This window comes from Mobula hypostoma, chromosome 14 (assembly GCF_963921235.1).
Source record: "Mobula hypostoma chromosome 14, sMobHyp1.1, whole genome shotgun sequence".
Classification (NCBI taxonomy): domain Eukaryota; kingdom Metazoa; phylum Chordata; class Chondrichthyes; order Myliobatiformes; family Myliobatidae; genus Mobula; species Mobula hypostoma.
The window spans coordinates 3,466,891-3,491,560 of NC_086110.1; the positions used below are offsets into that span (position 1 = coordinate 3,466,891).

General features: G+C 42.1%; 1 protein-coding gene across 1 annotated transcript in view; it reads right to left on the reverse strand.

The window, feature by feature from the left end:
• Nucleotides 1-24,670, reverse strand: part of hydin (HYDIN axonemal central pair apparatus protein) — a 977,428-nt gene that overhangs the window by 838,648 nt on the left and 114,110 nt on the right. Inside the window, exon 6 of the mRNA XM_063066586.1 lies at nucleotides 22,944-23,143. Coding sequence (XP_062922656.1) covers nucleotides 22,944-23,143 — 200 coding nt within the window. The remainder of the gene's footprint in view (nucleotides 1-22,943; nucleotides 23,144-24,670) is intronic.

Here is a 24,670-nt window from a genome sequence, read left to right on the forward strand (position 1 = left end):
TAGGATTCCTACAACTTTCTTCATTCCTTGAATGCCTTGCACACGACAGCCAAATCGGCTAGTGACTCAGTGAATGCCACATGACCCCAACATATAGAGGGTTTTGAATTCTGGATCCGATAAATATTTCACATATATGAGGTCCTCCCTTTAATTATCTCATGTTGAGGTTTTAAGATCAGGTTCCTAACCATGGGAAATAACCCTGGACATCAAGGCTTCTCATTCTCCCTCTGGAGTTTTTCTTCAATGATAATTATCTACCCATCACAGGTCGATGGGGCTATAAAGAGAGCTTTCCGCGGAGTATTTATAAGAAGTTTGGATAAGTACATGGATCGGAGGGGAATGGAGAGTCATGGTCCAAATGTGGGTCAATGGGATTAGGCAGAATAACAGTTTGGCACAGACTTGATGGGCTGAAGAGTATGATTCTGTGCTTTAGTGCTCTCTGGCTGGTTAATCAACATATGTAAGTACAAACTAACTTTGGAGAATCTTAGGAACTATGCTAAATAACAAATTTAGCATGAGAAACATGCTAAATTTGTTTAGCATGTTTCTCATGCTAAATTTGTTATTTAGATAAAGAAGGAAAAGAATAGCCAGCAGCTATTTCTAAAAGCACTATTTTTTCCACAGTATTTGAAAATGTAACAGAAAGAAGCAAAAGTAATGAACAAAGAGCATAAATTGCCAGCTATATGGTGACATATGTAAAAGATTAATTATTATAGCTAGGAAGTCTGAAAAAGTTCAGGCAGAGTAACACATACTATAAACCATAAAATTATTCAATTAAGTTTCAGTCCTGGAATAGTAGTAAGTGCTGTCATGTGAATACCGTTTACAAGAAATTGATCATCCCCAAATGCATCTGGTGACCCTGTGATCTCTATCTTGGAGGTCAACGTCAGATCATGCTTTCAAAAGGGAGAACCCTCACAGGAAAGTGTACGGGCACAGTATTTAAAACCTGTACTGACCAACTGGCTGGAATGTTCAAGAACATTTTCACTGATGCAGTCAGAGGTTCCCACCTACTTCAAAAGAGCGTCAATCATACCAATGTCGGAAGAGGAGGGTGAGTTGCCTCAATGACTATCACCTGGTAGTACTCACATCTACCGTGATGAAGTACCCATGCTAGAATTAACTCCTGACCGAGCAAGGACCTGCACCCACTGGATCTTACCTACCACCACAACAGGTCTACAGCGGACACAGTCTCATTCAGCTTTGGAGCACCTAGATAACAGCAATCCATATACCAGGTTGTTGTTTATCAATTACAGCTCAGTATTCAAAACCATCATCCCCCCAGTACTAATCAATAAGCTTCAAAACCTAGGCCTCTGTGCCTCCCTTTGCAACTGGATCCATGACTTCCTCATCAGAAGACCAAGTTCAAGTACAAGTTCAAGTTTATACCGTACAAAAGTATATCATCAAACAAAACAATGTTCATCTGGACCAAGGTGCTCAACACAGTACAATAATTAGACCTGGGTGGCTCTAGGGAGTTCAGTAGTCTCACAGCCTGGGAGAAGAAGCTGTTTGCCATCCTTGTCCTAATGTTACATTACTTCCTGCCTGATGGTGGGCGGGGGGGGGGTGATCAAAGATATTTTTTGATGGATGGGAGGAAATATTGACAATGTTAAGGGCCCTGTGTATGCAGCACTGCTGATAAATATCTCGGATTGTTGGAAGAGAGACCCCAGAACCTTGCAATTCCCATATTAGACAGTCAAGCAGCTGGTCGGGATGCTCTGAATGTGCTCCTGTAAAAATTAGTTAGAATGAAGGGGCAGAGAAGCCTTTTTCACCTCAATCTCCTCAGGAAGTGGAGATGCTGCTGTGCTTTCTTGACTAAAGAGGTGGTGTTGAGAGCCCAGGTGAGATCATTCATTATGTGCACTCCCAGAAACTTGGTGCTCCGAACTCTCTCCATGCAGGAGCCAATCGTGTGCAGTGAGGAGTGGTCGGCCTGCACCTTCCTAAAGTTGACAATTATCTCATTAGTTTTGGAGCAAGAGATGTTGTTGCGAACGTGGACTGAACTGTGGTCTTCGTGTCAGTAAGTCCAAGATTCAGTTTCAGAGAGCTTCTGAGGGATGATCACATTACATGCTGAGCTGAAATACATAAATAGCATCCTGGCATATAGGCCACCATTTTCCAGGTGGGACAGTCGGAGTGGAGGGCAGAGAATATGACATCGTCAAAGAACCAATTTGAGCAATAAGCAAACTAGAAAGAAGATGGGATTTAATCTGATCCACACACACAGCCACCCAAAGTACTTCATTAGTGTTGGGGTCAGTGTCACTGGATGATAATTGTTAAGACAGATTATGGTCGCCCTCTTGGGTGGTTATTACCAGTAAGTGGAGATTGATAATAACATCTCCACCTCACTGACAATCAACACAGACACAAGTACAGGAAGTAGCAGCAATGCAGTTGACAACAAAGAATTGGGGAAGGAGTGCCAGAGTAGGAATTAGAATCAGAAGCAGGTTTAATATCACTGTCATACATCGTGAAGTGTGTTGTTTTGCAGCAGCAGTACCTTGCAATACATAAATTATAAATTACAATAAGTATATATTTAAAAATGTAATAAAATTAGTAATGCAAAAAGGAAGAAAAAATAGCGAGACCAGTGAGAAAAATAGAAAAAAATATCTGGACTATTCCTCTTCTCACCCTGTCTCTTGCAAAAACGCCATCCCCTTCTCGCAATTCCTCCGTCTCCGCCACATCTGCTCTCAGGATGAGGCTTTCATTCCAGGACAAGGGAGATGTCCTCCGTTTTTAAAGAAAGGGGCTTCCCTTCCTCCACCATCAACTCTGCTGTCAAACGTATCTCCCCCATTTCACGCACATCTGCCCTCACTCCATCCTCCCGCCACCCCACTAGGAATAGGGTTCCCCTTGTCCTCACCTACCACCCCACCAACCTCCAGGTCCAACATAATATTCTCCGTTTCTTCCGCCACCTCCAACGGGATCCCACCACCAAGCATATCTTTCCCTCCCCACCCTCTGCTTTCCACAGGGATCGCTCCCTACACAACTCCCTTGTCCATTCGTACCCCACATCCCTCCCCACTGATCTCCATCCTGGCACTTATCCTTGTAAGCAGAACAAGTGCTACACATGCCCTTACACTTCCTCCCTCACCACCATTCAGGGCCCCAGACAGTCCTTCCAGGTGAGGCGACACTTCACCTGTGAGTCGGCTGGGGTGATATACTGCGTCAGGTGCTCCCAATGTGGCCTTCCATATATTGGCGAGACCCGACACAGGCTGGGAGACCATTTCGCTGAACACCTATGTTCTGTCCGCCAGAGAAAGCAGGATCTCCCAGTGGTCACACATTTTAATTCCATGTCCCATTCCCATTCTGATATGTCTATTCACAGCCTCCTCTACTGTAAAGATGAAGCCACACTCAGGTTGGAGGAACAACTCCTTATATTCCGTCTGGGTAGCCTCCAACCTGATCGCATGAACATTGACTTCTCAAACTTCCGCTAATGCCCCACCTCCCCCTCGTACCCCATCAGTTATTTATTTATATCCAGACATTCTTTTTCTCTCTCCTTTTTCTCCCTCTGTCCCTCTCACTATACCCCTTGCCCATCCTCTAGGCTTTTCTCCCCCCTCCCCCTTTCCTTCTCTCTGGACCTCCTGTCCCATGATCCTCTCATATCCCTTTTGCCAATCACCTGTCCAGCTCTTGGCTCCATCTCTCCCCCTCCTGTCTTCTCCTATCATTTCGGATCTCCCCCCCCCCCACCTTCCACTTTCAAATCTCTTACTAGCTCTTCCTTCAGATAGTCCTGACGAAGGGTCTCTGCCCGAAACATCGACTGCACCTCTTCCTAGAGATGCTGCCTGCCTGCTGAGTTCACCAGCAACTTTTATGTGTGTTGCTTGAAAAAAATAGTGAGGTAGTGTTCATGGGTTCATTGTCCATTCAGAAAGCTGATGGGGAGGGAAGAAGCTGTTCCTGAAGCACTGGGTGTGTGTCTTTAGATTCTTGTACCTCCTCCTTGATGGTAGCAATGAGAAGAGGGCATGTCCTGGTTGATGGGGTTTCTTAATATTTGATGCCGCCTTTTTGAGACAACACCTTTTTGTAGGTATCGTAAATGTTGGGGAAGCTCGTGCCCATGATAGAGCTGGCTATGTTTACAACTTTCTGCAGGTTTTTCCGATCCTATGTAGTGGCTCCTGCATACCAGATGGTGACACACCAGTTAGAATGCTCTCCACAGAACTTCTGTAGAAATTCACGAGCGTCTTTGGTGACATAACAAGTCTCCTCAAACTCCTAATGCGATACAGTCATTATTGTGCCTTCTTTGTAATTGCATCAATATGTTGGGCCCAAGATAGATCTTCAGAGATGTTGACACCAAGAACTTGAAAATGTTCACCCCTTCCACTGCTGACCCCTCGACGAGGACTGGTGAGTGTTCCCTCAACTTTCCCTTCCTGAAGTCAGAAATCAATCCCTTGGCCTCGCTGACATTGAGTGCAAGGTTTTTGCAACACCACTCAAACAGCTGATCTACCTCACTCCTGTATGCCTCCTTGTCACCAGCTGAATTTCTGCCAACAATGGTTGTGTCATTGGCAAATTCGTAGGTGGTATTTGAGCTGAACCTAGCCACACAGTCATGGGTATAGAGAGAGCAGAACAATGGGCTAAGCATGCATCCTTGAGCTATCCCAGTGTTGATTTTCAGCAAAGAGATATTATTTCCAATCTGCACAGACTGAGGTCTCATGGATCTATTTGCAGTGGTGGTACAGAGGTCCAGGTTTTGGAGCTCGTTGATTAGAATTGAGAGTATGATTGTTCTCTCAATCAATAAACAGCAGCCTGACGTAGATATTACTATTACTCGGATGATCCAGAGCTGAGTGGAGAGCGTGAGATTGAATCTGCTGTGGTCCTACTGTGGTGACAGGCAAATTGCAACGGATCCAGGTCCTTGCGTGGGCGGGAGACCAACCTGTCAAAGCATTTCATCACAGCAGGTGTGAGTGCCACTGGGTGATAGTTACTGAGGCAGTTCAATGACTCACATAGGTTTGCAACCAGCACTATTCTATGTAGTCAATGAAAAGACGTGTAACTTGAGACAACACCAGTGCCCATGGCTACACCTTTGATCTGTTGAAAGTTAAGAATCAATTCTTCTAGGTGGATGAGAGCATTGGTGGGTGGTGCAAGTAACTAGTTACATCTTTATTCCAGAAAGAAGCATAGTGTCCCAAGACCTTCCTGTCGGGGATAGAAGTGTATTTGAACTAGACACCCATGGTGATAATGAGGTGCTTGGGACCAGGGAAGTAGATAATCTCAAAATAATGGAGGACATTAGAGATATCCCAGATGAAAGTGGGAGGGGATTGGACAAGGGGAAAAAGGGTAGAGTCAGGGTATACAGCAATATTTTCAATGGGGCAAGAGCAGGCAAAAACAATGAGTCTTTCAGGACAGTCCTGTTGTAAAACATAAAGGTGGGCAGGTTAGAGGCTATCCTTACAAGAGACGGGATAGGATAAGATAAGATGTAGGAGAAGGACTAAGGGAGTTAGTGGCTTTACACCAAAAGTCATTATTTCTGAAGAGCTACAGCAATACGGCACAAAACAGGCATCTGGCTGGATCAGGATTAATTTCTTTCTGAAATGCAAATCAACTGTGTGATATGTTTGTTGTCTCCAACAGAGAGGACAACCCAATAAGGTGGTTAAAGAGGCATACTGAATGGTTGAATAAGTTAGAAATTGCTGAACACGTTCAAAAAGTCAGAATGCATCTGCAGGGAAAGAATAGTTCAGATGAAGAGACCTCAACCTGAAACATTAAATCTATTTCATTCTCCAGATAGATGTTCCATCTGAGTGTTTCCAGCAATTTCTGTTTCTTTTGCAGATTTCCACTGTCTACAGATTTAATCTTCATAAAGCATGTTTTTCTTTATTAGTCAAAATATAGGACATCTGTATAGAATGGTTATGCTCAGAAACCCAGGAAGGAGGACGAACACAGCTACCCTTGTAACCACCATTCTGTTAATTCCGGGATCTCAAACAAAGCCCCACAATTTACAACAGGACTTCACAAGATAGCTTCAATATTCACCATATAAACACATACCTTCTAAATGTACCCAAACTAGTGAAGAACGAATACCGGAAAATTTAACAATTAGTGGGTACACAGTACATCATGGTACAGACACTTTGGACTGTGATGTTGTGCCGACCCTTCAATCTACTCCAAGACCAATCTAATCCTTCCCTTCCATTTGCCTAACAGAGAGTCTTAAAGCTCCATAATATATCTGCCTGTACCACAATGTTCCACACACCCACCACTCTGTGTATTAAAACTATCTTCAATGCACCCCTATTCTTTCTTCAATACACCTGAAAGTTATGCCCCCTTGTATTAGCCATTTTCTGCCCTGGGATAAAGATGCTGGTTGTCCACTCAATCTATGCCTCTTATCATATTGTACATTTCTATAAAGTCACCTCTCATCCTTCCCTCCAAAGTGAATTAATTCACACTTTTCTTGAATGAACTCCATATGCCACTTCTCTATCAAGTAGAGGTCCACCAATGACCTGTTGTAGCTTACAAACTTTTACACAACCCACAAACCTTTGTGTCATCTACAAGCTTATGAACCTTTTCATTTTCTCATCCAAGTAATTTATAACTATCAAAAGAGCAGGAATCCCAGAATAGATCCCTGCATTTATCTTTCCTTACAGTCTTCTTCAAGTCCTTCCATTTTTGTCTCCTTCCCCCTCCCCTCCCCACTCCCTCTCCAGCCCTGTATCCATCCCCTCCAGGATCCATTCATCTACTAAACACACAGTTTACACCCTCACACCCTTCTGCTATCTGGTACTGGGTCCACCTCTCTTTCACTGTTCCCCTAATGATTCCCATTGTCACCTTCTTCACCTATCAGAGCCCAGCACTCATAGCCCTTTGCATTCCAGTTTATCTCCCACTAGCTGCTATCGCCTACCTTCACACTCCCGCCTCTCCCCAGCTGGCTCCTCTGCTTTTCATGTTTCTTCTCTTTGTCTGCCTCCATCCATCACTCACCTGCTACTGTTCTCAATTCCACTCGCCCCTCCCCTTCCTCTAACTAGTGCCAACCAAGCCCCTCAAATCCCTATTTCAGCCCTTCCCCTCTCCTCCTTGGTGAACAGCGGGGAAACTGCACAGCCTCAGTCACAACAAGGACAAGGCCTCAAACCACAGCGTCATCTGTTGGTATCCACTCAGGGGGAGGCATCGGAGTTGTTCAAGGTGTGCTGAAGCGATGCCTGGAGTATTGCGTACAATTTTGGTAGCGCTGTTATAGGAGTGACGCCATTAAACTTGAAAGAACGCAGAGATGATTTATGAAGAATCTGCCAGGATTTGAGAGCCTGAATTATGGGGAAAGGTTGAGCAGGCTATAACTTATTTCTTTGCAATGTTAGAGAATTAAGGATGAGCTTATAGAGGTGCATAAAATCATAATGGAAACAGACTGGATGAATGCATATGCTTTTTTTTCTTAGATAAAGGGAAGTAAAAGTTAGAGGGCCAGGAACAGCAGAATAGTATAAACTACCTGCTTACTAATTGTGTAAATAAATATTTTCTTGAATATTGATTGGATCAGATCCATATTATAATCATCATCATCATCATCAGGTGCCATGCCCAGTTTGGGCTTTGACCGCCATGGCCCAAACACTCCTGTTTCAGGTCAACTGGATCAATTCATTGGTATTCATTTCCAGTTCTCTGACTACTGTCTCCATCATCATTTGTCTTTGTCTTCCTCTTGCTTTCTTCCCTTCAATCTTTCCCATAATTACCGTGCATTCTAACTCCTCTTTCCTAATCACATGTCCGATGAAGTTACGTTGCCTTTTCATGATCTCATACATTATTTCTCTTTTTGTGTTTGCTCTGTTCATGACATCCTCGTTAGATATTCGTTTTGTCCATGATATTCTTTGCATCCTCCTCAAAAACCACATCTCTGCTGCTTCAATTCATTTCCTCATGTTACTAGATATTGTCCAACATTCTGAGCCATATAACATTACTGGATAAACATAACATTTCAGTACCCTGAGGTGGGTTGTCATGCCTAATTTAGTATTGGTCAGTATACTCTTCATTCTTGTAAAGGTGTCTTTTGCCATCCCTATTCTTCTTTTGATGTCCAAGTCGCACCTGCCATCTGATGTCACCCAGCTTCCTAAGTATCAAAAGTTCTGTAATTGTTTTATGTCTTCCTCACTTATTCTTAGCCTGCAGATAGGATTCTCCTTCTTTTTGGATATCACCGTACATTCTGTCTATTATAGACCCATTTTTGCACTTTCTTCAACAACTATATCAGTTAAGTTTTGTAGTTCTTCCTCCATACTTGCAATTAACACAGTGTCATCTGCATATCTGAACTTATTGATGTTTTCACCGCCAACTTTGATTCCCAAGATGTCTCTTATTTTTTGTAATATTGTTTCACTGTACACATTAAATAAATCAGGGGAGAAAACACACCTTTGTCTAACGTCTCTTTTGATTTTCGTAAACTGACTGACTTCTCCATCTATTCTTACAGCGGCAGTTTGTTCCCAGTACAGATTTCTGATTAGGCGGAGGTCTTTTGAATCTAGATCTAGAGTTTTCTGTAATATTTCAAATAACTTATTGTGCTTCACTTTAACAAATGCTTTTCTGTAGTCGATAAAACAAACAAACAAATCTTTTTGCACTTGAATAGCTCGTTCTGATAGTATCCTTAACATCAATATTGCGTTTCTTGTACCTTTGTCTTTCACAAACCACATTGTTCTTTGCCTATTTCAGCTTGTATCTTACTTCTAGCTCTTAGTCATCAAAATTCTTAGAAGTATCTTGGTGATATGACTCATTAAACTTATGGTCCTATGTAATTCACATTCTATTGCTCCAGCTTTCTTAGGAAGAGTGATAAATACTGATTTTTTCATCTCTTCTGGTATTATTCCAGTCTCATAAATGTCATTGATTAAATCAGTAAGTTTTTCAATTCCATAATCGTCAAGGGCAATAATTTGTTCTATTACTAATTCATCAGGACCTGCTGCCTTTCCTTTCTTCATCTTATTTATTGCATTACGAACTTCAGATTTTAAAATACTTGGACCTCCAATGTTTTTCTTAATTTCTAGTTTTTTGCCTTGATCATCTTCAAACAATTCCTGAATATGCTCAGTCCATCTGTTCATAATCTCATCTTTTTCCATGAATATTATGATATTATAATCAGTAAGCTGTATTCATCCTGCACCATTAAAATATATGCAGTTTCACACGATTTTCACTGTCTTCAAAGTTACTTTATATTTAAGTTCATCCTCAAGACTAATTATGCATTCAATTCTCTGTCCATTTCACCATTCTGTCTACATCCTTTTGAAAAGTATAATTATCCTTATCACCATCCATTACTTTGGTCAATTTCCACTTCCTCGACATTTTGAAGTGCTGCTGCCCTTAACAGTGTTTGTTATTAAGGTCAAAGCTGGTCCTTGAGATAACCAAACCAATGTCAGCCTCCTCTGCCGGATGAACAATCTCAGCATCAAGGTCATGCGCTCAGCTGATTCTGTAGAGGTGACCATACCTAACACAAAAGTCCTGACGCACTCTATATGCAACTCTGCTGTGGGAAGAGACCATCACGTAGTCAGAGGTAAACGTGCAATCATGTTTCAAAATTTCCTTGAGAAAGTCAAGGATCCTATTGATTTCTAGAAATTTACAGCCTGCAGATGCATTGGCAACACAGAGAAAGAAAGGCAGCATTAACAGTCTACCACTTAATTCACCCATCCATTGGGAACCTTCATCGATCACCTCAGAACCCACAAGGTCAGGTTACGAGAAGTGTTGTTCAATGCAGTGGAGCTGTCCTCCACTTTGGACTGGACTCTCCCTTTTGTATAAATTGTCACTTTTATTAATACACTCTGTCATGGGCAGTTACATCTATGATAGTGGCCAAACAAGACCTTCTGCTCAAGTTGTTTCTTGCACAACCTATTTTAGGCCTGACATGACACGAAAATAGTTCATGACTGCCAATAACAGTATCATCAAATTATCTTAAATTATGGATGGACATTGGCATTATAGGTGGGAGACATTGAAATATATCTTGTTCCCTTCATAGATACACATATGTCTAGTGAGGTACTTCTGATTTATCAGTTGAACTGCTGGTAATCAGCAAGATATTTCCTGATGTTTAATTTACTGCTACGATATTTCATGTAGTCCACAGACAATGTTGAGAATTCCCAGGCCTATAGCCTCCTCACTATTGTCACTTCAGACAGGTCTGTGTTCTGATGTAAATAGTACAGGAGGAAGCAAGTCTGTGTTCCAAAGGAACAGGAATAGTCCATAGAATAAAATTAAAATATATTGTTCTATGAATATGAATGTGTCAAACTGGCATAGTTATTTCAATGGTGATACGTGTCTCTGTGTTAAGTTTGCAGATCAATAAGATAGGATATTCCACTGTCAGGTCCCTTTGATAAGAATGACAGGTGTCCTATTAGGTTTTCTCGCACTTTGATACAACGACCTGGCTTGCCAAAGCCATCGCAAAGGGGAGTTAGGAGCCACCCACATTGCTGAGTCTGTGGTCACACAGGCCAAACCAACTACGGACAACAACACACATCAAAATGCTGGTGAACGCAGCAGGACAGGCAGCATCTATAGGAAGAGGTACAGTCGATGTTTCGAGTTGAGACCCTTCGTCAGAACTAACTGAAAGAAGAGGTAGTAAGAGATTTGATCGTGGGAGGGGGAGGGGGAGATCCAAAATGATAGGAGAAGACGGGGGGGAGGAATGCAGCCAAGAGCTGGACAGTTGATTGGCAAAAGGGATATGAGAGGATCATGGGACAGGAGGCCCAGGGAGAAAGAAAGGGGGAGGGGGAAGCCCAGAGGAAGATCGAGGAGTTATAGTGAGAGGGACAGTGAGAGAGAAAAAAGGGGAGGGATAAAGAAAGAAAGAAAGAAAGGAAGGAAGGGAGGAAGGGAGGAAGGGAGGAAGGGAGGAAGGGAGGAAGGGAGGAAGGGAGGAAGGGAGGAAGGGAGGAAGGGAGGAAGGGAGGAAGGAAGGAAGGATAGGGTAAGAAGGGAAGGAGGGGCACTAACGGAAGTTAGAGAAGTCAATGTTCATGCCATCAGGTTGGAGGCTACCCAGACGGAATATAAGGTGTTGTTCCTCCAACCTGAGTGTGGCTTCATTTCGACAGTGGAAGAGGCTGTGGATAGACATATCAGAATGGGAATGGGACGTGGAATTAAAATGTGTGGCCATTGGGAGATCCTGCTTTCTCTAGCAGACAGAGCGTAGGTGTTCAGCGAAATAGTCTCCCAGCCTGCGTTGGGTCTCGCCAATATATAGAAGGCCACATCGGGAGCACCGGACGCAGTATATCACCCCAGCCAACTCACAGGTGAAGTGTTGTCTCACCTGGAAGGACTGAGTGGGGCCCTGAATGGTGGTGAGGGAGGAAGTGTAAGGACAGGTGTAGCACTTGTTTCACTTACAAAGATAAGTGCCGGGAGGGAGATCGGTGGGAAGGGATGGGGGGAGCAAATGGACAAGGGAGTCGAGTAGGGAGCGATCCCTGTGGAAAGCAGAAAGGGGGGGGAGGGAAAGATGTGCTTGGTGGTGGGATCCTGTTGGAGGTGGTGGAAGTAACGGAGAATTATATGTTGGACCTGGAGGCTGGTGGGGTGGTAGGTGAGGACAAGCGGAACCCTATCCCAAGTGGGGTTGGGGGAGGATGCGGTGAGAGCAGATGTGCGTGAAATGGGAGAGATGAGTTTGAGAGCAGAGTTGATGGTGGAGGAAGGGAAGCCCCTTTCTTTACAAAAGGAAGACATCTCCTTCGTCCTGGAATGAAAAGCCTCCTCCTCAGAGCAGATGCAGTGGAGACACAGGAATTGCGAGAAGGGGATGGCATTTTTGCAAGAGACAGGGTGGGAAGAGGAATAATCCAGATAGCTGTGAGAGTCCATAGGCTTATAAAAGACATCAGTAGATAAGCTGCCTCCAGAGACAGAGACAGAAAGATCAAGAAAGGGGAGGGAGGTGTCAGAAATGGACCAGGTAAACTTGAGGGCAGGGTGAAAGTTGGAGGCAAAGTTAATGAAGTCAACGAGCTCAGCATGCGTGCAGGAAACAGCCCCAATGCAGTTGTCGATGTAGCGAAGAAAAAAGTGGGGGACAGATACGAGTATAGGCTTGGAACATGGATTGTTCCACAAAGCCAACAAAAAGGTAGGCATAGTTGGGACCCATACGGGTGCCCATAGCTACACCTTTAGTTTGGAGGAAGGGGGAGGAGCCAAAGGAGAAATTATTAAGAGTAAGGACTAATTCCACTAGACGGAGGAGAATGGTGGTAGAGGGGAACTGGTTAGGTCTGGAATCCAAAAAGAAGCGGAGAACTTTGAGACCTTCCTGGTGGGGGATGGAGGTATATAGGGACTGGACATCCATGGTGAAAATAAAGCGGTGGGGCCCAGGGAATTTAAAATCATTGAAAACATTTAGAGCGTGAGTAGTGTCACGAACGTAGGTGGGAAGGGATTGAACAAGGGGGGATAAAACAGTGTCGAGGTATGCAGAAATGAGTTCAATGGGGCAGAAGCAAGCTGAGACAATGGGTCTACCTGGGTAGGCAGATTTGTGGATCTTGGGTAGGAGGTAGAAACAGGAAGTGCGGGGTGTGAGAACTATAAGGTTGGTGGCAGTGGATGGAAGATCCCCAGAGCTGATAAGGTTGGTGATGGTGTGGAAGACAATGGCCTGGTGCTCCTTAGTGGGGTCATGATCGAGGGGTACAGAAGAGGAGGTATCCGCGAGTTGTCGCTGTGCCTCAGCAAGGTACCTCCCAGCAATTATCCTTGTAAGTGGAACAAGTGCTACACATGCCCTTACACTTCCTCCCTCACCACCATTCAGGGCCCCAGACAGTCCTTCCAGGTGAGGCGACACTTCACATGTGAGTCAGCTGGGGTGATACACTGTGTCCGGTGCTCCCGATGTGGCCTTCTATATATTGCCGAGACCCGACACAGACGGGGAGATCGTTTCACTGAACATCTATGCTCTGTCCGCCAGAGAAAGCAGGATCTCCCACTGGCCACACATTTTAAATCCACATCCCATTCCTATTCTGACATGTCTATCCATGGCCTCCTCTCCTGTCAAGATGAAGCCACACTCAGGTTGGAGGAACAACACCGTATATTCCATCTGGGTAGCCTCCAACCTGATGGCATGAACATTGACTTCTCTAACTTCTGTTAATGCCCCTCCTCCCCTTCTTACCCCATCCTTTATTTATCTCTCTCTCTCTCTCTCTCTCTCTCTCTCTCTCTCTCTCTCTCTCTCTCTCTCTCTCTCTCTCTCTCTCTCCTCCCCCCCCCCCCTCCTTTTTCTCTCTCTTTCTTCTCCCTCTGTCCCTCTCACTATAACTCCTTGCCTGCTCTCCATCTTCCTCTGGGCTCCCCTCCCCCTTTCTTTCTCCCTAGCCCTCCTGCCCCATGATCCTCTCCCTTCTCCAGCCTTGTATCCCTTTTGCCAATCAACTTTCCAGCTCTTGGCTCCATCCCTCTCCCTCCTGTCTTCTCCTATCATTTCAGATCTCCCTCTCCCCCTCCCCCTCCCACTTTCAAATCTCTTACTATCTCATCTTTCGGTTAGTCCTTTCACCAACACTTCTGCAAAGCTCAGCTCATTCTACACCCGGAAAGGTGAGTAGCTGCAGACTGCAGTGAAACATCTGAGATGAAAACACGGCTGAATGAAAGTCAATTTGGAACAGACTTCTATGTTTCTCATTGCCGCCAAACAAACATAACATTGAAACAAAGAAAATGTCAGGCAGTTAACAATGTCAAACCTATTATCAAGTGTAAGCTTGACTATGAACAGTACCTTAATAACACATAATAACCCCCTAGGCCTGAGTCGACGTAGTAGTAGTAGTATAACGCAGCAGGCAAACATCAAAATATAAATGTCCTGCCTGATGAACTATGTATTCCTTGGCATTCAGAAAGATGAGGGGTGATCTTTATCCTACACAGATTGTCAGAGTAGATGCTGAGAAGTTTTCATTATTGGATGAATGACGGACGAGGAAATGTAGTTACAAGATTATGGCTGGTCATTTAAAACTGTGACCTAGAGCACTTCAACACAGAAACGGACCCTTTGGCCCACCTAGTTTGTACCGAACTATTATTCTGCTTAGTTCCATCAACTCCTACACTTGAACTCCCTATACCCTTCCCATCCAAGTACTTTTCCAAATTTCTCTTAAATGTTTAAACTGAACCCACATGCACCACTTCCGCTGGCAGTTTGTTCCATGCACTCCCCTCCTCTGGAGTGCATAAACTTTCGGTTTCCTCAGAGGACAATAAATCTTTGGAATTCTCTGCCCCAGAAATAATGAGAGGTTCTATCATTAAAACTATTTAAGGTGGAGATAGATAAATATTTGAAAGATCATTGAACTGAAGACAATAAGGAACTAGCACAGAAGAGGAGTTGAGACCAGTGCAACTCAACTATCATGGGGCAGGTTTAATGGGCCTGGTGACCAGCTCCTGCGTCTGTTGTATTCTTTGCACTTTTCCATTTGGACTTTCAAATATTATTTGAATTCAAATTTTCTCACTGCAGGTGTGCAGAATAAACATTAGGACTAGATGTCAAATGGTTTAAAGAGCAGAAAAGGCCATTTGTATTGAGTTTGGAGGGACGTTCATAAGTCTTATCCTAGGTTTTGGTACAGGATCCATTATCAGCAATATAACTTGGGATTCAGAAATGCTGAACAAATTGATCAAGTTTGCAAGTGATGGCAATTAAAAAGGGTAGACTAAGAAATACAAAATCTTAAACATAATTGCCCACTAGTGAATCGATGTCCTCCTGCCTGTTTAATAATATCCACTGCAACCTGATGCCAGTGTGAGATGAAACACCACAGTGCCCTCTGTAGGTTACCTGGGATTTAAGTGAACAAAGTAGAATAACTCTCTTAATTACACGGACAGATTCCAAATTAGTATTGTGAAGACCAAAACGGAAGTGTAGATGGTGAATTTAAAGTACAGGAAGAGATAAACAAGAGGGAATGAGAGACTGGATTAAGAGAGACTAAGTCGCTAAAACTATGTTTTAAATCTAAATCAGAAATTAAAACTTGCATATCTGAAATACCACATTTATAAATTGTTAATTTTCAACAATAGGAAAACTGACAGTAAATGAGATTTTATTACATTGTTAAAGCTGAACCCAGACTTACAGATACCTAATATTTATTTTGCTTGTATGGTGCAATTTGGTATATTGCATTGCTCAATGCATTTCTTAAGAGAGTTAAAAGCCAGGATTCCAATTTTGCAATGTTAACGGTAGAGATACACATCTCCAACATTTCACCACATTTAATAGCATATCTACTGGATCCACAGAATATCTGTGAATTCTGTTCTATGTTCATATATGTTCTAAGAACATATCTATGTTCTATAACGTAAGTAGGCTGTCATCATAAAACGGGCTCAAAGACAGATAGCATTTAATGTAGGCAACCAAAAGGCACTACGTACAGGGACAAAATGGATCATGTCAGCACTCCATATTGTCAGAATAAACAAAGATCATGTTGAAGGTAATTTAACATTTAATGGACCTGATCTTCAGTATGGCTAACCACCACAGTGTATTAACAAAACGAGACAGAAAGCTAAACTGCGCACTGCAAGCAGCAGAGTCAAAGTTAACACGCACCACAGCTTAGTTATATCATAATCTCATCAGACCACATGGAGTAGTACAACTGTTAACATAAAAATTAATCAAGCACTGGAAGGTGCTCAAAGAAGACCCATGAAGCAGATTCCTACAATTACTGATGTGTTATATGAGGAAAGTGGTCTATAAATTGGGGCTTCGCATCTTTAAAAGGTGATGCCTTCCAATAGAAAGTAAACAGAATGAAACCAAAGCTAATTGACAGACTCAAACTAACAAAGTGAAAATTTAAATCTCATATCATTGGTTCTTCCCCAGACAAGACAAGGGAAGAGCTCCAAGAATAGCAGTAATACTCCTGGAATTATAAGCCAAACACTGAAAGGCAGAATGTAGGGACTTCGCAGATAAATGAATAGTTTAAATGCATTTTATTATCTTAAAGCTCAAAGTACCCAACTGGACATGACAACTGAAAAAAAAAGTTTTGATTTATCTCACTTTCAGCTTCCTTCTCCATTTCACATTCTCATCTCTCTGATTACTGATACTATTCTAGTGGATGATTCTCTGAAATCTGCTCTTTGATCTAAATCACACTTTTCCTTTCGTAATTCTCACAGTACTAAGACCCAGACTCACTATGTAGAGATCCAGACTCACCATATAGATTTAAATTAACTTTCTCCATGTCTTAACTTACCATATCTTCTTTTACCAAACTACTACTTTTTAATACAACTCATCTACTTTTCATGTTTTCTTCTAGTTTAGTGTGACTTAACATTGGGCCTTTATCTTGGTTTCACAACTTGACAGCATCCTGGTACTGATGGAAAAGCTGATAGAGCAATGAACAAACATTTCCAATTAAAGAGAATTGTGTGAATGAAACAATAATGGCTGGGATCAATATTCAAACCTAGGCCATTTTCAATGCTTCACTATTTGGTCTGAGGATCTGAATTCATTGTTTCATGTAAAGGAATTAGCTCGTTTTGAGCTTCTGAAAAATTACCACCATTATTTTTCATGTCAAAAGAGAACCCTAATGCAATATCAGGATCAGAATCGGGTTTAATATCACTGATCTATGGCATGAAGTCTGTTGCTTCATGCCAGCAGAACACCAATAAGTTCCAGCAGGATTTTGTCAGAGTCTTTATCAATGATTCCCAGAATATAGTCCATAGCCCATATGTTACCTCTAGGTCTGGCAATTCAGTATCAAAGGCCCTGGGAATTGTTTTCACACCGGCTTGATCTGCAGAATTTGCTGGTTAGGTTTGAAATTGATCACTCTTAGTTCTGATGTTTTGCTGAGACAAATACAATAAATAGTTTGCTTAGTAAATATTAAGGTGAACATGACTTAAACATTTATGTTCCAATGCCACAGGAGAACTGAAATGGTGCCCATAAAGAAAATCAGATAACCAGTCCTAACAACACTGGTCCATTTGTGGGTGTCAGAAACTTACAGCCATAGAGTCAAAGGAAACTACAGCATAGAAACAGGCCCTCTGGCCTATCTAGTCCATGCCAAACCATTTAAACTGCCCAGTCCCATCGACCTGCTCCAAGACCATAGCCCTCCATACCCCTCTCATCCATGTACCTATCAAAACTTCTCTTGAACATTGAAATAAAAATTGTAACCACCACTTGCGCTGGCAACTCTTTCCACACTCTCACTCCCCTCTGAGTGAAGAAGTTTCCCCTCATGCTCCCCTTAAATATTTCACCTTTCACCCTTAACCTATGACCTCTAGTTGTAGTCTCACCCAACCTCAGTGGAAAAAGCCTGCTTGCATTTACCCTATCTATACCCGTCATAATTTTGTATACCTCTATCAAATCTCCTCTCAACCTTCTATTTTCTAGGGACTAAAGTTTTAACCTATACAATCTTTCCTTATAACTTGGTAACATCCTTAAAAATTTTCTCTGTACTCTTTCAATATTATTTACATCTTTCCTGTAGACAGGTGACCAAAACTGCACACAAATACTCCAAATTAGGCCTCACCAATGTCTTATACAACTTCACATAACATCCCATCACCTATACTCAATACTTTGATCTATAAAGGCCGATCTGCCAAAAGCTTTCTTTACCACCCGTCTACCAGTGACACTACTTTCAATGAATTATGGACCTGTGTTCTCAGATCCCTTTGTTCTACTGCATTCTCCAGTGCCCTGCAACTCACTGCGTAAGACGTACACTAGTTGGTCCTCTCAAAGTGTAGCACCTCATAAATCTCTGCATTAAATTCCATCTGCCATTTTTCAGCCCATTTGTCAAGATTAGATAGTCTTCCTCATTGCCCACTACACCCCCCATCTTGATGTCATCTACAAATTTGCTGATCCAGTTAACTACATTATAATCCAGATCATCAATACAGATGACAAACAGCAACAGACCCAGCACTGATCCCTGTGGAACGCCACTTATCACAGGCCTCCAGTCAGAGAGGTAGCCATCTACTACCACTCTCTGGCTTCTCCCACAAAGCCAATGTCTAATCCAATTTACCACCTCATCTTGCAACTGAACCTTCTTGAGCAACATCCCATGTGGGACTTTGTCCAAGATCTTGCTAAAGTCTATGTAGATAACATCCACTGCCTTGTCTTCATCTATGTTCTCGGTAACATCCGCAAAAACCTCTATAAGTTTAGTTAGCATAAAGCTATGTTGACTATCTGTAATCAATCCCTCCCTATCCAAATACTTATATATCCAATCTCTTAGACTATCTTCCAATAACTTTCCCATTACTGATGCCGGGCTCACCAGTCTATAATTTCCTGGTTTATTCTTAGAACCTTTCTTAAACAACAGAACTACAAACCCCATTTCCAGAAAAGTTGGGATATTTTCCAAAATGCAATAAAAACGAAAATCTGTGATATGTTAATTCACGTGAACCTTTATTTAACTGACGAAAGTACAAAAAAAAGATTTTCAATAGTTTTACTGACCAACTTAATTGTATTTTGTAAATATACACAAATTTAGAATTTGATGGCTACAACACACTCAACAAAAGTTGGGACAGAGGCATGTTTACCATTGTGTTCACCTTTCCTTTTAATAACACTTTTTAATTGTTTTGGAACTGAGGATACTAATTGTAGTAGATTTGCACTTGGAAATTTTGTCCATTCTTACTTGATACAAGACTTCAGCTGCTTAACAGTCCGTGGTCTCCGTTGTCTGATTCTCCTCTTCATGATGCGCCATACATTTTCAATAGGAGATAGATCTGGACTGGCAGCAGGCCAGTCAAGCACACGCACTCTGTGTCTACAAAGCCGTGCTGTTGTAGCCCATGCAGAATGTGGTCTGGCATTGTCCTGCTGAAATAAGCATGGTCGTCCTGGGAAGAGATGTCGCCTTGATGGCAACATATGTCTCTCTAAAATCCTAATATACGCCTCAGAGTCAATGGTACCTCCACATACATGCAACTCACCCATGCCGGGGGAATTCCGGTAGCGCTCATGGAGTGAAGTCGCTTTCTTGACTCGCTCCATTACCTCTGAGTTTTTCTTCTTATGATCAGCTATATTTTAATTAACCATTAAGGCATCAACTTTTACAATACTTTGAAACAAATTGGGCTCTTCGATAATTGGATGTGTTTTAAGGTCTGCTATGTCTAAGAATGGAAAAACGGGAAGGACGGCAAACCTCCGGTTAGACCGAAAGGTACCGATTTCCCTCCGACTGAACCACCGGTGACTTTGAAAGCTATATCGGAGCTAATTCGTGAGGAAATTTCAACTAGTTTCCAGAAAATTGCCGATTCAATTGAGAAGATACAAATATCTATTACGGAACATCGGTCGGCTATATCTGATCTTCAAAAATCCACGCAACAAAGTGAGCTCAAGATGGAGAAAATCGAAGAAGCAACTCACCCATGCCGTGGGCACTGATGCACCCCCAAACCATCACAGATGCTGGCTTTTGCACCTTTCGCTGATAACAATCTGGATGGTCGTTTTCACCTTTGGCACGGAGAACTCGACACCCATTTTTTCTGAAAACTATCTGAAATTTGGACTGATCTGACCACAGCACATGGTTCCACAGTCTTTCGGTCCATCTGAGTTGAGCTCGGGCCCAGAGAGCTTGCCGGCGTTTCTGCATAGAGTTGATGTATGGCTTCCTCCTTGCATAATACGGTTTCAAGTTGCATTTCTGGATGCAGCAACGGACTGTGTTGAGTGACAATGGTTTTCCGAAGTACTCCCGAACCCAGGTGGCTATAATTGTCACAGCAGCATGATGGTTTCTTAGGCAGTGCCTTTTGAACTGACTAACAATTCTCTCACGAATTTTGGCACAAAAGGGTGAGCCACGACCCATCCTTGCTTGCAAAGACTGAGCCTTTGATGGACGCTACTTTTATACCCAGTCATGATAGCTCACCTGCTACCAATTAGCCTGCTTAATGTGGAGTCTTCCAAGCCGGTGTTACTTGAATATTCTGTGCACTTTTCAATCTTATTTTAACTCTGTCCCAACTTTTGTTGAGTGTGTGCAGCTATCAAATTCTAAATTTCTGTATATTTACAAAATACAATTAAGTTGGTCAGTAAAACTACTGAAAATCTTTTCTTTGTACTTTTGTCAGTTAGGTAAAGGTTCATGTGAATTAACATACCACAGATTTTTGTTTTTATTGCACTTTGGAAAATATCCCAACTTTTCTGGAAATGGGGTTTGTACATTAGCTGTCCTCCAATCCTCAGGTACCTCACTTGTCACTAAGAATGATTTAAATATCTTTGCTAGGGCCTCTGCAATATCTGCACTTGCCTCCCACAGTATCTGAGAGTTCACCTTGTCAGGTCCTTGGATTTGTCACCCTGAATTGCCTCAAGACAGCAAACAGTTCCTCCTCTGTAATCCAATTAGGATCTCTCCATCCCTTTAGCTCCATACATGGATTACCATCCTGATCTTCCAGAGGACCAGCTTTGTTCCTTGCAATCCCTTTGCTCTTAATATATCTGTAGAATCCCTTAGGATTCTCCTTCACTATGTCTATTAGGGCAGCGGTCCCCAACCACCGGGCCGCAGAGCATTTGCTACCGGGCCGGGAGGAAACGATATGATTTGGCGATATGAGTCAGCTGCACCTTTCCTCATTCCCTGTCACGCCCACTGTTGAGCTTGAACGCACGCGAGGTCATTACCCGCGTGTCATCCATGTCGGCGCGGGTAGAAGATCAACTCCTCGAGCTTGCAAATGACGGTGGGCTGAAAAGTATGTTTGACATAACATCTCTACCGGCATTCTGGATCAAAGTCAAGGCTAAATATCCTGAGATAGCCACGAAAGCACTGAAAACGTTGCTTCCATTTTCAACATATCTCTGCAATGAATGCAACGAAAACTAAACTGCGGAATAGACTGGACATAAGAAAGCCTCTTCGAGTATCGCTGTCTCCCATCACCCCTCGATAGGACCGTCTTGTTGCGGGAAAACAAGCCCAGGGCTCCCACGGATTCAGCGATATTGGTGTGTTGCAATGATTTTATATGTTCATATGGGGAAAATATGCGCTGTGTGTTTAATATCCAAACATTACTTAAAACGTTATGATGCTATTGACTGATAAGTGACTTATATGACCATATAACAATTACAGCATGGAAACAGGCGATCTTGGCCCTTCTAGTCCGTGCCGAACGCTACTCTCACCTAGTTCCACCAACCTGCACTCAGCCCATAACCCTCCATTCCTTTCCTGTCCATATACCTATCCAATTTTTCTTTAAATAATATCGAACCTGCCTCTACCACTTCTACTGGAAGTTCTCTCAATACTTATTTCAAGCTCCCCGTCCTCCCCTGATGATTGACTTATCACTATATTCATGCGAGGAAAATATACGCTATGTGTTTAATATTAAATCCGTTAGATAAACCCTTTCAGAAATGAAATTGAGTGTATTAGCCCCTTATTACCAATATTCCGGTCGTGATTAACCCACCCCCCCCCCACCGAACAGCATCGCCAAAGACAGGTACACACATGCGCAGGTCACACATGCGCACTGGTGCCCGCGCAAGGCTTCATGGTCATTGTAGTCTTTCTCAGGGTAAGCAAAGTTTTTTTGACTGCTACTCTTGTCCGTTGGCAACCCTACCCCCCCCCCCCCCCCCGGTCGGCCGGTCCGCAAGAATATTATCACTATTAAACCGGTCGGCAGCGCAAAAAAGGTTGGGGACCCCTGTATTAGGGCAACCTCATTCCTTCTTTTAGCCCACCTGATTTCTTTCTTGTGTTTTCTTGCATTTCCTATACTCTTCAAAAGGTGGTCCTACCATGCACCTCCTTTTCTTTCTCAACCAATACCTCAGTATCTCTCAAAAATCAAGGTTCTCTAAACCTGTTATCTTTGCCCTTTATTCTGACAGGCACGTACAAACTTTGTATTCTCAAAATTTCACTTTGAAGACCTCCCACTTACCAAGTACACCTTTGCCGGAAAACAGCCTGTCCTAATTCACACTTGCCAGATCCTTTCTGATACCATCAACATTGTAATATAAAATCTCAACCCGATGTCCAGACCTATCCCTTTCCATAATTACCTTAAAACTAATGGCATTATGATCACTAGATGCAAAATGTTCCCCTATACAAACTTCTGTCACCTACCTTATCTCATTCCCTAATAGGAGACCAAGTATCACATTCTCTCTCGTTGGGACTTCTATACTGATTGAGGAAACTCACCTGAACACATTTAACAAGCCCTATCCCATCTAGTCCTTTTACAGCATGGCAGTCCCAGTCAATATGTGGAAATTTTAAATCACCTACTATCATAACCTTCTAGCAGGATATACTGCCTCACAATCACAAAAGTCACAATTGCTACCTGACTTTCCAAGAGTTTCCAGCATTTTCTGTTTCAATTATTAATAAAAATATTATTTTAGAGGTGTCTATTGCTTATCATTATTCCACCAATAAGGACAAACATACAGTTCTTACGTTTTGGTCTGCAGGTTGAACTTAGCTTCTCTGTTTCCAACATTCCGAACCAGAAGAGTTCTCTGAGTGTTGTATTTGACAGGACAAACTGAAAAGTTGATCTGGTCAGGAAAATCCAACACAGCACGTGCCCCAATAGCCTTTACGGGCACCAGAAACTTCTCTCTTTCTGTTATACAGACCAACTCATGGATATAATCCTGAAGGAATGAAACAGTAGTTACAAAAATGATTATTTAATTTTTATCCACACCAGTTATGGAATTTAGAAGTATAATAGAGTTAAATTCAGAAAATAAAACACATGCAAGATCTCTCAGTTCTTCAAATGAGTATATTTTCAAATTATCCAGATAAATAAAAAGTTCTTAGATCAAAGTAATGGAGTCTTCAAGAAAGTACACTGGAATAAACTGGCAGTCCTTCATTGTAAAAGCTGGCTCTCGGGCTGTTTAAAATTTTTAAACAATGCCTTTAAATTGTTAATCTATTTACCACTGTTGCTAATTGAAAATATGAAAATTATAGTGATCAGCCTGTTTGACGATTGCCCTTAGTTCTTAAAATTAACCTTAGCTACTTAGTTAATGTTAGAAACAAACCTAGTTGAGATGAAGACATAAATTTTGAATTGCAAATATTTGATTTTAATCAGAGAAACCTATGCTCCAGTTTGGAAATGTGATTTAAAGAATAGCAAACACTGGGACTAGGACATGTGTGGCATCTGAGGCTATGACGTCAGTAAAGGTTGCTACATAGGATGTGGAATATGATGCTGGAAGAGGGCAATTTGAAATAGCTTTTAAGAGCCATACAGCATCAGGAGCAACCTCTAACAAGTATTTAGAACACTTAGTCCAGTTATTCAGATAGCTTAGCAGCATCAGCTAGCTGTCAACAAATCTCCCCAGTGGATGCAGAAAGCCAGTCTCCCAGAGGTTGATAAGCCCTGGTCTATTAAGTTACTTGGTCCATTGAGTATCTCCAGTTTTCTGAGATCCAATTCGACTGGGAAGCCCAGCATCAGAAAACCCCGGCCCACGTATTTGAAGATTCTGTGGTGTTACTGTTAGGTAATGCTATCGGTCATTACTATTAAATTACTGTTAAGCACTGATGCATAGTTCTAGATTAATGGTAGTTATTTTTTAAAATAAAATCAATCCTTGGCAACAGAGTATAAACGCCTGTGGAATACTCCAGAGGATAGCGCTTTATTCCATATAACCTTTGATATCACATTGATTAAGTTTTACAAAGTTTTTACATTAACGTTGTTTAATCACTAACATATTCTGCAAAAGAAGTTAATGAAGCAATTAAACTTATTGATCATAATAAATTACATACTTAGCTCATCAGCAATAGCAATGCATTCATATAGAATTTCTGGGATTGTACACACTGAACACTGCCTTTTATTGGTTGAGATCTGTAAAATTTAAATGCTAGTTAAGTCTAAAGGTCCACTGAAATACTTGATTTTATAAATCTCCATATAACAAGAGTGGCTTATAACAAAGTCTAGTTTGGAAACCTCTGTCCCTTTTTTTTCAGATACAGATCATGAGGCCACAGCTTGTTAATATTATTGTCCGTTTATATGCTTATAAATAAAGATGGAATCTATTATTAAGGATGAGGTTTCGGGGAACTTAGAGACTGAGAATAAAATAAATTAAAGTCAGCATGGTTTCTGTAAAGGGAAATCTTGCCTGACAAAT